The following is a 13,780-nucleotide window of genomic DNA, read 5'->3' as shown; positions in this document are numbered from 1 at the left end:
GCACAGCTACGTAATATATTGCACAGAGCCACATAGTATATTGCACAGTTTTGTAGTATATTGCCCAGCCACGTAGTATATTGCCCAGCCTTGTAGTATACAGCAGAGCCACGTAGGATATTGCCCAGTGACGTAGTATATTACCGAGGCACGTATGTGACAGGTGCAAAAAATAAAACAATAAACATACTCACCTAACGATCCGAGGGCCCCTTCTAGTGTATCATACTCACCATTCTTGTCGCTGCTCCTCCGCGTCCCGCCTCTCCTCTTCCTGGGATCCTGTGCAGATGGTAGTGCTCGGCTTCAGGAAAATGGCCGCGGGATGCCGCGCGTGCGCAGATCGAGATCGCGGCGGCCATTTTCCTGAAGCCGAGTTCCATTGCAAGTGCCAGGGCTGGTGGGAGCAGGACCTATGAAGACGTCGCGGTCACATGACCGTGACGTCACGGAAGGTCCTTGCCGCACACCAGCCCTGGGACGGGACCTCACCGCACCGCAAGCTGACGGTTGTAATGGAGCGGTCCGGGGAGCGTGGCGAGGAGCGAGACAGGCGGCGGAGGGTGAGTATAGCAGGTTTTTTTTTTTTATTTATTATTTTTAACATTACATTTTGTACTATTGATGCCGCATAGGCAGCGTCAATAGTACAAAGTTGGGGACACACAGGGTTAATAGCAGCGGTAACGGAGTGCGTTACCCGCGGCATAACACGGTCCGTTACCGCCGGCATTAACCCTGTGTGAGCGGTGTATGCGGGCGCCGGGCAGTGAGTGCGGGGAGTAAGAGCGGCCATTTTTTTCTGGACTGTGCGCGTCGCTGATTGGTCGCGGCAGCCATGACAGGCAGCTGCCGAGACCAATCAGCGAACGAATAACGGTGACAGAAGGACAGACGGAAGTGACCCTTAGACAATTATATATATAGATAACTTTCCAAAATTCTTATAAAAAAAAAAAAATTGACAAAACATCCTGCATTGTATTATGGTACCCAATTTATAATATTTTAGGTGTTGAAGTCGGTCCACTTTATACAGACTCCACCAAAATGGACTCAGACTCCAAAGCCCTGTCGATAACAAGCTGGATGGTCCCTCTCCTTGAGACTCCAGGACACATCTATGGTTTCCATAAACAATTTCATGTTTTGGTTCATCTGACCACAAAACCGTTTTCCTTTTTGCCTCACCACGTTATTTGACCCAGACAAGACAGCGGGGTTTATGGACTGTGCTGATAACGGATTTCTTCTTTTCAACTCAAAACTGTAACTTGCATTTGAGGATCACACAGCAAACTGTTCACAAACAATGATTTCTGGAAGGATTCCTGAGCCACAATGATTTTCATAATTGAATCCTTCCTGTTTTTAAATGAAGGTCCTGTACATCATGAGCATCCAATACTGACCATGGGCCTTGTCACTTGTGGATTTCTCCGAATATTTTTATGATATTACAGTGGGGCAAAAAAGTATTTAGTCAGTCAGCAATAGTGCAAGTTCCACCACTTAAAAAGATGAGAGGCTTCTGTAATTTACATCATAGGTAGACTTCAACTATGGAAGACAAACTGAGAACAAAAAATCCAGAAAATCACATTGTCTGTTTTTTTATCATTTTATTTGAATATTATGGTGGAAAATAAGTATTTGGTCAAAAACAAACAATCAAGATTTCTGGCTCTCACAGATCTGTAACTTCTTCTTTAAGAGTCTCCTCTTTCCTCCACTCATTACCTGTAGTAATGGCACCTGTTTAAACTTGTTATCAGTATAAAAAGACACCTGTGCACACCCTCAAACAGTCTGACTCCAAACTCCACTATGGTGAAGACCAAAGAGCTGTCAAAGGACACCAGAAACAAAATTGTAGCCCTGCACCAGGCTGGGAAGACTGAATCTGCAATAGCCAACCAGTTTGGAGTGAAGAAATCAACAGTGGGAGCAATAATTAGAAAATGGAAGACATTCAAGACCACTGATAATCTCCCTCGATCTGGGGCTCCACGCAAAATCCCACCCCGTGGGGTCAGAATGATCACAAGAACGGTGAGCAAAAATCCCAGAACCACGCGGGGGGACCTCGTGAATTAACTGCAGAGAGCTGGGACCAATGTAACAAGGCCTACCATAAGTAACACACTACGCCACCATGGACTCAGATCCTGCAGTGCCAGACGTGTCCCACTGCTTAAGCCAGTACATGTCCGGGCCCGTCTGAAGTTTGCTAGAGAGCATTTGGATGATCCAGAGGAGTTTTGGGAGAATGTCCTATGGTCTGATGAAACCAAACTGGAACTGTTTGGTAGAAACACAACTTGTCGTGTTTGGAGGAAAAAGAATACTGAGTTGCATCCATCAAACACCATACCTACTGTAAAGCATGGTGGTGGAAACATCATGCTTTGGGGCTGTTTCTCTGCAAAGGGGCCAGGACGACTGATCCGGGTACATGAAAGAATGAATGGGGCCATGTATCGTGAGATTTTGAGTGCAAACCTCCTTCCATCAGCAAGGGCATTGAAGATGAAACGTGGCTGGGTCTTTCAACATGACAATGATCCAAAGCACACCGCCAGGGCAACGAAGGAGTGGCTTCGTAAGAAGCATTTCAAGGTCCTGGAGTGGCCTAGCCAGTCTCCAGATCTCAACCCTATAGAAAACCTTTGGAGGGAGTTGAAAGTCCGTGTTGCCAAGCGAAAAGCCAAAAACATCACTGCTCTAGAGGAGATCTGCATGGAGGAATGGGCCAACATACCAACAACAGTGTGTGGCAACCTTGTGAAGACTTACAGAAAACGTTTGACCTCTGTCATTGCCAACAAAGGATGTATTACAAAGTATTGAGATGAAATTTTGTTTCTGACCAAATACTTATTTTCCACCATAATATGCAAATAAAATGCTAAAAAAACAGACAATGTGATTTTCTGGATTTTTTGTTCTCAGTTTGTCTCTCATAGTTGAGGTCTACCTATGATGTAAATTACAGACGCCTCTCATCTTTTTAAGTGGTGGAACTTGCACTATTGCTGACTGACTAAATACTTTTTTGCCCCACTGTATGTACTGTGGATGGTGAAAGATCAGTCTTTACAATATTACGTTGAACATTATTTTTAAAAGGGTTTCGCAATAATTAGATGCAGTTATTCACATATTGGGGAACCTCTGACCATCTTTGCTTCTCAGAGACTCTGCCTTTCTAACATGCCCTTTTACACATTTATCACCCTTCAGCTGTTACTCATTAGTACCACTTTTACAGCTGGTTAACCCTATCCGAGCTTTTTTTGAGATGCGTTGCTGCCATCAATTAACAACAGGCAATCCCTGCATGTGTTGTAGCCGTTGAAGAGCCGCAAGACATAGCAGCAGGGACTCGAACAGTTTTTAAGTACGCCAAAGACACTCGGTTACCCTACGTTCACATTAGCGGCGGGCGCCGCAGCGGCGCCGCATGCGTCATGCGCCCCTATATTTAACATGGGGGCGCATGGACATGCGTCGCACTTGCATTTTGCGCCGCATGCGTCGCTGCGGCGCCCGCGTCCGGGCGCAGAGGACGCAGCAAGTTGCATTTTTGCTGCGTCCAAAATCAATTAAAAAAAGGACGCATGCGGCGCAAAACGCAGCATTGTGCATGCGTTTTGCTGCGTTTTTGTTTGCGTTGTGCGCTGCGGCGCACAACGCAAATGTGAACGTAGCATTAGCACCTTATCCGAGCACGGTTGCTCATCACTGAAAGTGACTAATGTTCAACTTCTGATCTGTGTTCTTCTGTGAATAAAATATAACCATAAGGCTTTGATCACACATCAGTATTTGTATGCCAAAACCAGGAGTGTCTCCAAAATTAAGGACAGGTGTCAAGCTTACAAATGTAGTTTTTCTCTGTAAGTTCAACTCCTGGTTTTGTTCATACAAACACGGATACAAAATACTAAATACTGGCACGTGAGTAAGGGGTTTTCAAATCATTGCATTCTTGATGGTTCCACATTTTCTACGGCATCCTTAATTGACAGACTTGTTAATATTCAGAAGGATTAACAGTCAAAAATGATGTTATATTATAGCATATGAGGAGAGGTAATTTGTCCTTTTTACAGTGTCTAAATTATACAGTATATGTACAGTGAGTTGCAAACTTCTTGATTATGTTGCACACCGTGGACAAAGGAACATAAAGATCTCTGGAGGTGGGCCTGTAACGGAGATCGTTGATATTTTTCAACAATTTTGGTTCTCAAGTTCTCTTCTCCATGCTTAATGTGGCACACACTGACACACAATGCAAAGATTGAGTAAACTTACCTGGTCTCAGGTGTGATTTTCATATTGCACAAAAAAAAAAAAAAAGGAAAAAAGGCAAATTGGACATTTCACACAACCCCCAAAATGGGTAGAACAAGATTGTTGACACCTTTCCAAAATTGTGGGTAAACAACGGTGTTTGAAGCATATGATGCTTGTTCTAACTCACCTGTGGGAAGTGACAGGTGCCACACACACCTGTTACTTGCCACATGTGAGTTAGAACAAGCATCACATGCTTGAAACAAAGTTGTTTACCCACAATTTTGGAAAGGTGTCAGCAATTTTGTTCTACCCATTTTTGGGGTTGTGTGTGAGATCATGTCCATATTGCCTTTTTCTATGTTTTTTTTGTGTTGCTAGAAATGCACTCAAGGGAAATAAACATGTGTATAACAAAACATTTTCTGGAACAGTTTAAAGTGTGCCAACACCTCAAGTCATGACTATGTATTGACAAGAAACCGCATTGTATACACCTACCTGTCATAATGAATAATAAGGCTAATGGCCTCAAAAAGTATGGCATTCTTTGCATTGGAGTGCTGCACTTTCTTGGACTTTGGGGGCTCCTGTGCTTTGTTTAGGATAGTCTCCAGGCATTCAACAAGTCGTCCTTTCACAGCCGCATCCTCTGATAACACATGTACATAATAAGTTGGAGAGTAAAAATGAAAACAAATAAAATGAAGATTTATTTTTAGAGGACTCCATAACTCTGCAGCATGCACATGATTTTCTGCAGGCTCACAGCACACGTGGCCATTTATTCCACTTCCTTGTGGGACACAAAATTTGTTTTTCTCACTCCAAGAGGCAACTTGTAAAAGACTATGCTAAGAACGGTTTCACTGGGACACTGAGAAAAATAAAAAAAAGCTCTTTATTACCAGGTGGAGGGTAACACTGAAGAAGGCGCAGCAGCTTTACAGACAGCCATGGCGCTGGGACAAAGTAGTAGGTGTAATCCTGCAGGTCGGTTGAGGCTGAAGACACAATCTGTGTAAAGATGTGAAAAACACGTTCTGACCAGATTGGATTTAAACAGAACTTGCATTATTTTATTATAAAATGTATACATCCATCAGTTGGATAGCAGCACGGTTATTTTTTTGTAAATCTGGCAGGTATCCTATGCCACACTGTCTCGGCAGCAATCAAAAAAGTCCTGCTTCCCCGGTCACAGACTGAAAGCTCTTCATGTATGAAGTTGTAGACACGTAGAGTGGTCAATGCATGAAGAAGGACTCTACACCAGTGGTCAGAGAAAGCGGGCCTCGCAGGCGCTCTACACCAGTGGGATGGGAGGCCTCACAGGCTCTCTACACCAGTGGGAAGGGAAAGTGGGCCTCGCAGGCGCTCTACACCAGTGGGATGGGAAAGCTGGCCTCGCAGGCTCTACACCAGTGGGATGGGAAAGCGGGCCTCGCAGGCTCTCTACACCAGTGGGATGGGAAAGCGGGCCTCGCAGGCTCTACACCAGTGGGATGGGAAAGCGGGCCTCGCAGGCGCTCTACACCAGTGGGATGGGAAAGCTGGCCTTGCAGGCGCTCTACACCAGTGGGATGGGAAAGCTGGCCTTGCAGGCGCTCTACACCAGTGGGATGGGAAAGTGGGCCTCGCAGGCTCTACACCAGTGGGATGGGAAAGCGGGCCTCGCAGGCGCTCTACACCAGTGGGATGGGAAAGCTGGCCTCGCAGGCGCTCTACACCAGTGGGATGGAAAAGCGGGCCTCGCAGGCTCTCTAGACAAGAGGGCAGGGGAAGCAGGATTCGCAGGCTCTCTACACCAGTGGAAGGAGGGCTTGCATGCAGGATTTCTTTACAGGTGGGCAGAAGAAGTAGAACTCTTAAACTCGCTCACTGAGCAGGTGAAGCAGGACTAATATACTCCCTCTTTGGAAAGAAACAGGAATCATAGGCCGCCTCCCAGTTAGCGTGGGAAGCAGAAATCACAGCCTCTGTCGTCTCGCAATGGGTGGGAGGAGCAGGACTCGCAGGCTTGTTTTACCAGTGGACGAGAGAAGCAGGACTCATACGCATTCTCTGGAAGAGAGCAGGACTCATAGGCTCTCTCTACCAATGGGTGGGGAAAGCAGGACTCATAGGCTCTCTCAACAAGTTGAACAAGTTAACGACCGACGTAACCAGAACGCACACGTTGAGCATTATAACATTTTACCTTAAAACTATCTACATTTTTTAGATTTCACAAAATATCCTCATCGGAGATCTCTGTGTGTTCTGATCTTTAATGTAATGACGAGATGTACAGATAATGAAATGGGAGAACTGAAGAGGACACTGGTCTCAGAGAGAAACAGATCCTTCCATAATTGGAAATTTGATTAATCCGATGAGACCTTGCAGAGGAAGAGGGAGGGTAAGAGACGCTGCGACTTGACATCTATGCTTATCTCTATATTACACAGCAATCACGATGGAAAAGGGGCGACCATGGCCCTGTGGAAATCCACCTGCACATAGATAATACGTACCCTACTAAGTCTAGAGACTGCTAGGGAAACGCAAGTCTTGAAGTCATCGGGATTCTTCCGGCACAGGCAGGTAATGAGGCTTACAGCTGCGGTCACCACTCCCTGTTATAACAAAAGGGATCGTCATAGGATATAGCGCTATATTCTGCTCCCCATTGTAGGAAATGCATATAAACCTAGCATTTGTCTAAATCCGTGTTCAATGGTTTAGTAATCCTACTCCGCACCGCAGCCCTTATCGTAAAAGGGCATCCATGCACCATGAGCCAAACAGGATCCTGCAGAAACGGCCGGGCGATGATATTTACTTATGAGAAAAAATAGTTATCAAATTAAACCATTCATCTCTGCTGTGACTCATCATGTAATACAATCAGGTCCTTCCAGACCCTCGGCTATTTTTACCTGAGAACACAAAACAAGTGGAAACATACATTTCCCTACCGGTCATATATGCAAAAAAAAAAAAAAAAAGAAAAATTGTAAAAACCTGGGAAAAATAACGAACGAGGTGCAATTTTTAGTTTCTTAGAGGCATACCATGTGTTGATCGTTAAGGAGATGAACAACCCGTGACGTCCATTCGCCCATTGGCACCAGGTCAGGTGAAGTCTTGTATAGTCTTAGCAGGCACAGGGCGGCACTCTGCTTCACGCTATCCATCGTGTCCCTGTAAGAAACAACAATGCTCGATAGAATTTAAAAAAAAAACAAAAAAAAAAAAACAAGTGTCCGGCCGTGTAAATGGGCTAGAATTAAATCTTACCCTGCAACGAGGATCCTGGGAATCTCGGATGCAAAGGCCTCTGCCATCTCCCTGCTGCCGACGTTGGCGATGCAATGCAGGGCCAGGCACATGAAGGTGGGGTTTCGGCTGGCCAGGTCATTCTTGATAGCGTTGTTAATGAGACGAATGAGCTCACTGTTGGAATTCACCAAAACGGAGATAAAAAGATAACCCTAAAAAACAAGGGAGAAAAATTTATCAGATGCATCCTTGGGAAAATACATTTTTCTTAGGTCTAGACTATTGGAATAAATCCCTGAATAAAATCCTGCAGTATTGCACCCTCAGGATATTGCACTTGAAGGGAATCTGTCAGCATGTTATGTCATGCAATCCGAGAGCAGCATGTTGTAGAGGCAGAGACCCTGATTCCGGCGATATATCACTTCCTAGGCTGCTTTTTGTAGTTTTGATAGAATCCTTGATTTTCTCTGGTGTAGATGTAGCAGAGCTTTGAATGCTGAGCTGTGTATAACTCCGCCCACACCACTGATTTGCAGCTTCCTGTGCACAGTCAGCAAACTGCCAATCAGAGGAGGGGGCATGGTTACACAGATTAGCTGGACTGGCCTGAGCATCTCCTGCTGATAAAACACTGATTGTACTGAATTTACAGCAAATGACTGTGGAATCAGGGTCTCTGCCCCTACAAAGAAACTACTGACAGATTCTCTTTAAAATAGGATTTTGGTTTGGATTCCACGCCTAACACTTCCTCAAATCTCGAACGTGTAAACACAACCTGGGAAAACTCGTCCGGTTACTTACGATCTGCTTCTCTGTGTACTTGTTTGAGCTCAGCAAGTTTACTGCTTCCATATGCCCAAAATCAATGTCGTGGCCGAGCAGGAAGATGAAGAGCAGCTTGCAGACATATTTCTTCTTACTGTAGCCATCCAGGGCTTTGTCTCCTAGTAAAGCAAAGGGTATGAAATAAAATGATACATGAATGCATCTGAGTATATAGATGCTTAGACTACCACACAAACGCTGCGGTCCCCAAATAACCAACATAGCGGCTCCCTCACCTTTAAACTTCGACCTGATATTGGCCAGCTCCTTGTTGATTCTTTTTATTTCGGCTTCTTTGCTCTTACCTTGGGGGGGGGGGGGGGAAATAAGATATTGAAAGAATGAAAAACAAAACCTCTGCCCAACACAAGACTATAACCTGCATAAGACATGCAAAGGACATTAAAAAATGGGCAACCAGTGTAGCACTGCGGACCAAATGGGATTTTATTGCATTTTTCAATATGACGTTTAATTTTTTTGTCCCTAGATGGAAATCCGCACTACCCACTATACATGATATACACACTCTGGTGTAAGATGGGTATGTAAACTGTTTCAAAATAATACAATGGTTCTAGTATCATTTTGTTTCTGTGTCCACCCCCTAGGAGCTGTTAATCTGTTGCCACTGAGATCTCAAGAGAGAATAAGTCTCCTTCCCCCTCTGGCAGCTAAAAATAAAACCCCCTCTTACATCCTTACATCTTATATAGCTGTGTAAACATTTTCAAAAGACTATACAATGGATCCAGAATTATTTTGCCTACATGTGTCCCAGCGGATGCCGGGAAAAATGGCGCGGTTGCCTGCAAGGCCGCCTCGCCGTGTCAAAAAAGCACAGTGCGGCCGGAGAACGGCCAGGCCAGGGAAAGCGGCGCTGTTGCCTGCAAGGCAGCCGCGCTGTCAGAAAAGAATAGTGCGGCCGCAAGAGTAAAGGGTCAGAACACAGTGCGGCCGGGGGAAAAAGGCAGCACGGTCACCTGTAAGGCCACCGCGCCAGAGAACTGCGCGGCCGCCGAAGGAAGTAGCGCGGCTGCCACGCGACGGGGAGGCCAAGACAGCCTGGAAAAATATCCCAAGAGACCCTCAAATGACTACCCCGGAACTGAGGAGGGACGCAGAGGTACTTTGAGGGTTGGAATACTCACCTAAAACATCCCACGCCGTCCTTACTAACCTCAGTCCGGGGAAAATATCAGACATCCAGGGAGCTGATGGACGTCCTCGTCTCCTCCAACCGACAGGCTCTGGTGGGCAAGTGGGTGGGGGACGGAGCTAGGACCAGACTTCTAAGCACGCTTGTGTGCTAGGATCTTGGTCCTGCTGTAGGATCTATGAGGATACGGGGTGGCAGTACACGCCGTACTCATAGTCCATAATATGGGATTACAGGTGTGACTGTTCACCCTGTATCCCTCCGGAAAATCTGAAAAGGAACGACGCACATTGAGGTAGATAAGGGTCTAATTAAAGACCCGTGTCCACCTCCTACTGACACTAAGCTAAACTGAATATTCTACTTCCTGTCAGTGGGGTGTACACTGCAGAGGAGCTAACTTTTTTATTTGCATAGTGTCAGCCTCCTAGTGGCAGCAGCATACACCCATGGTTCCTGTGTCCCCCAATGAGAGGCAATAAAGAAAAATAAAAGCTTGAAATCGCCCCCTTTTTCCCGATCAGATACGTAGGACATAAAATATGCATTTATAGAAACTTGATTCCAGCTCACCCCGTTGCTCTATGCTCATCCTGTAGCTCAGACACTGGCCTCGCCCTGGCCTCACATCAAAGAAAATAGAAAAAATTGGAGTCCGGCTCAACAGGCCTGGTTTTTCCTTTTTTTTTTTTTTTCAAAAGAAAATATGGTGAATACAAACGAAAAAATTTTCATGGTCGACATGACCCAGTAGACGCGTTTCGACTGCTCTTAAGGGTCATGTCGACCATGTAAATTTTTTCTTTTGTATGCATCATATTTTCTTTTGAAAAAGAAAAGGAAAATCCAGTCCTGTTGAGCCGGACTCCAATTTTTTCTATTTTCCATAAAATATGAATAATCAGTATCACCGTGTCAGTACAAGAGTGATTTACCACAATATAAAATTATTTAATTCAAAAGAAAAAAATTACTAAGATTAGAGAAAAAAAAAAATCAAAAAGCCACAATTTATGCTTTTTTCAGTCACTGCACAACCTTAAAAAAAAAAAAAAAAAAGAAAAGAAACAAAAAGGTGCCTCCAAAACTGCAGGAACAGAAATATTTAGAAAGTTGCAACACAAACTAACTGTTATAAAAAAAAAACCAAAAAAAAAAAAACATGAAATAAAATTCGGACTTTTTGTAATCTAAACTGGTGCATAAAAACATCCAAGTTTGATATCGCTGTAATTGTGCGGGTCTGAAGAACTGAAGAATCAAGTTAGCAGGCCATTCCTACCACAAACCGAATGCTGCAAAAAAATGAAACCACCAAGAAAAATTAAATGGCAGAACTGAGGACTTCTCCCCGCACTTAGAATCTTTTTCATGTTTTCCGTGCATTGTATGGCAGAATGAATGGGGACAGCGGAGAATAGTGAAGTCGACGGAAAAAAAAAAAATAGAATTATTCTTACCGTTAATTCGGTTTCTAGGAACCTTCCACGACGGCATATGGAGGTTGTCTCTTTGCCCTAATGGGGAACAGGAAACACAGAGGTTAAAAGGACCTCCCACCTCCCACTTGCCAGTGACTTACAACTGAGACCATTGCACTGGTTTTACCTTTAGAATCCCAGAACTAATCCAGGAATGTATATCGGGTGGGAAATTAGTGCCGTCGTGGAAGGTTCCTAGAAACCGAACTAACGGTAAGAATAATTCTATTTTCTCTAGTCACCTTCCACGACGGCATATGGAGGAATACCAAATAATTTGGCACTAGGGAGGGACAACGGCCTGGAGTACTTTACGGCCGAAGGCTAAGTCCTTATTGGACAATACGTCTAGTCTGTAATGTTTAGAGAAGGTATGGAGTGAAGACCACGTTGCTGCCCTGCAAATCTGCTCCGGAGATGCGCCTGCTCTTTCTGCCCAGGAAACCGATGTAGATCTGGTTGAATGGGCTTTGATCCCTACTGGAGGTAATTTGTTTTGAGCGAGGTAGGCTTCCGTTATAGCTTTCTTGATCCATGTAGCGATGGTACTTTTGGCTACTTTTTTCCCTCTGTTTTGTCCTGAGAGATGGATAAATAGGTTATGATCAATTCTGAATGTACTGGTGTGGTCCAAGTATTGTAAAAGAATACGCCGAACATCCAAGGTGTTGAATCTTCTTTCTTCCAAGTTTGCTGGATTGTGGCAAAAGGTTGGTAGGAAAATCTCTTGAGAACGATGGAAGTCAGAGATAACCTTCGGAAGAAAGGACGGATCAAGACGAAGCACAATTGAATCATCTCTTACCAGGAGATAAGGTTCTCGTGTAGACAAGGCCTGTAATTCACCAATCCTTCTGGCTGAAGTAATGGCTACCAAGAACACTGCTTTATAGGCAAGGTTTTGTGGAGAACAAGAAGATAGTGGTTCAAAGGGTGGACCTGTCAGACCTTGGAGAACTACATTAAGGTCCCACGGGGGAACTATGACCTGTTTTCTAGGATTCATTCTAGTAGCTGACGTCATGAACCTTTTAACCCAGCGATGACTCGCTAAATCCTGATCAAAGACCGAGCTAAGTGCAGAGACCTGGACCTTGAGGGTACTGGGCCTGAGACCTATTTCCAAGCCTTTTTGTAAAAAGTCCAATATGATGGGTATATTAGGCTTGAGGGGGTCTGGAAGGTTAGGCAGACAGAATGAAGAAAACTTTTTCCAGATCTTATTGTAGATGGCGTTGGTCACCGGTTTTCTTGATTTTTGTAGGGTAGCAATGACAGGAATTGATAGTCCTTTAGCCCTTAAAACCTGGGTTTCAGCAACCACGCCGCCAAGCTCCACTTCTGAGGGTCTGGATGGAGAATGGGACCCTGAGAAAGAAGATTGTGTTTTATCGGCAACATTACTGGACCATCCACTTGTAGTTGGATGATTAGGTTGAACCAACTCCTTTTGGGCCACAATGGAGCTATCAGGATAGTTGGAGTCCTTTCTAGGCGTATCTTTCGTAGAACCTTGGCAAGGATTGGAATTGGTGGAAAAGCATAAGCTAGATGGAACGGCCAATCTTGGGTTAAAGCATCCAACCCCCTGGGATTGTCTCTTGGGTTCAAGGAAAAGAATGTTTTGACCTTTGCGTTCTGGTGAGAGGCAAAGAGGTCGACGTCTGGATGACCCCATCTGTGTACCAACATGTTGAATGTTTGAGGATCCAGGCTCCACTCGCCAGGATGGATTTCCTGGCGGCTTAGGTAGTCTGCCTGAATATTTGTAGTTCCCTTGAGGTGGATTGCCGACAGGGATAGCAGGTGCTTTTCGGCCCAAGAAAAGATTCGAGCGGAGATCTTTATTAGACTGAGGGTTCTTGTACTGCCCTGGTGCCTGATATGGGCCACCGTGGTCATGTTGTCCGAGTATATCTGTACATGTTGACCCGAAATCTGATGACTTGCCGCTAGAAGGGTCTCTTCCACAGCTTTGAGCTCCCTGAAATTTGATGATTTCTCGGAAATCGATTGACTCCACTGGCCCTGATAGGGGACATGGTCTACTATGGCTCCCCAGCCCCTCTTGCTGGCATCTGTTTTGATGGTGGTTAGAGGGGACTGAATCCAGCATACTCCTTTCAGAAGGTTCCTGGGCTTCATCCACCATGTTAAAGAGGCTTTCACTCTGCCCGGAGTGTGGATCCTCTTGGTAAGGGTGCCAGGTCGACCATCCCAATTGTCTAGGATGTGGGCTTGGAGAGTCCTTGAGTGAGCTTGAGCCCAAGCCACCGACTGTATGCAGGCTGTCATGGAGCCCAACAGCGACATTCCCTCTCGCAGAGTAGGGGACCTCATCTCTTTGAACTTCCTGACTTTTGTTAGTAGGGGAAGTCTGTGGTCGTCCGGGAGGAAGGACATTTGTCTTGCTGAGTCCAGCATTACTCCCAGAAATCTCCTGGTTTTTGCAGGTTGAAGCTGAGATTTTTGTAGGTTCGGAATCCAACCTAGGGATCTCAGAATGTCTAGGGTGGTAGACACATGGGATATCAGAGTTATCTCGGTGGAAGCTACTATCAGAAGATCGTCCAGATAGGGCACTATGCAGACACCTTGTTTTCGGATGAATGACACTACTTCTGCCATCACCTTGGAGAACACCCTCGGTGCTGATGAAATGCCGAAGGGAAGGACTCCAAACTGATAGTGCTCCACCCGATGATTCCCCTGTATCGCAAACCTGAGATATTTTTTGTGTCTC

The 13,780-nt window shown here is 45.1% G+C and overlaps 1 protein-coding gene across 2 annotated transcripts in view; it reads right to left on the bottom strand.

The window, feature by feature from the left end:
• Positions 1-13,780, bottom strand: part of AP2A1 (adaptor related protein complex 2 subunit alpha 1) — a 75,876-nt gene that overhangs the window by 39,949 nt on the left and 22,147 nt on the right. For both annotated transcript variants that reach the window (XM_077259678.1, XM_077259679.1), the window contains exons 2-8: positions 8,634-8,702; positions 8,374-8,516; positions 7,585-7,778; positions 7,359-7,488; positions 6,819-6,920; positions 5,211-5,319; positions 4,804-4,954 (exon numbers count right to left, since the gene is read on the bottom strand). In XM_077259678.1, coding sequence (XP_077115793.1) covers positions 4,804-4,954; positions 5,211-5,319; positions 6,819-6,920; positions 7,359-7,488; positions 7,585-7,778; positions 8,374-8,516; positions 8,634-8,702 — 898 coding nt within the window. The remainder of the gene's footprint in view (positions 1-4,803; positions 4,955-5,210; positions 5,320-6,818; positions 6,921-7,358; positions 7,489-7,584; positions 7,779-8,373; positions 8,517-8,633; positions 8,703-13,780) is intronic.

The sequence above is a fragment of the Ranitomeya variabilis genome, chromosome 4 (assembly GCF_051348905.1).
Source record: "Ranitomeya variabilis isolate aRanVar5 chromosome 4, aRanVar5.hap1, whole genome shotgun sequence".
Classification (NCBI taxonomy): domain Eukaryota; kingdom Metazoa; phylum Chordata; class Amphibia; order Anura; family Dendrobatidae; genus Ranitomeya; species Ranitomeya variabilis.
This window is presented reverse-complemented; position numbering and strand designations above follow the sequence as displayed.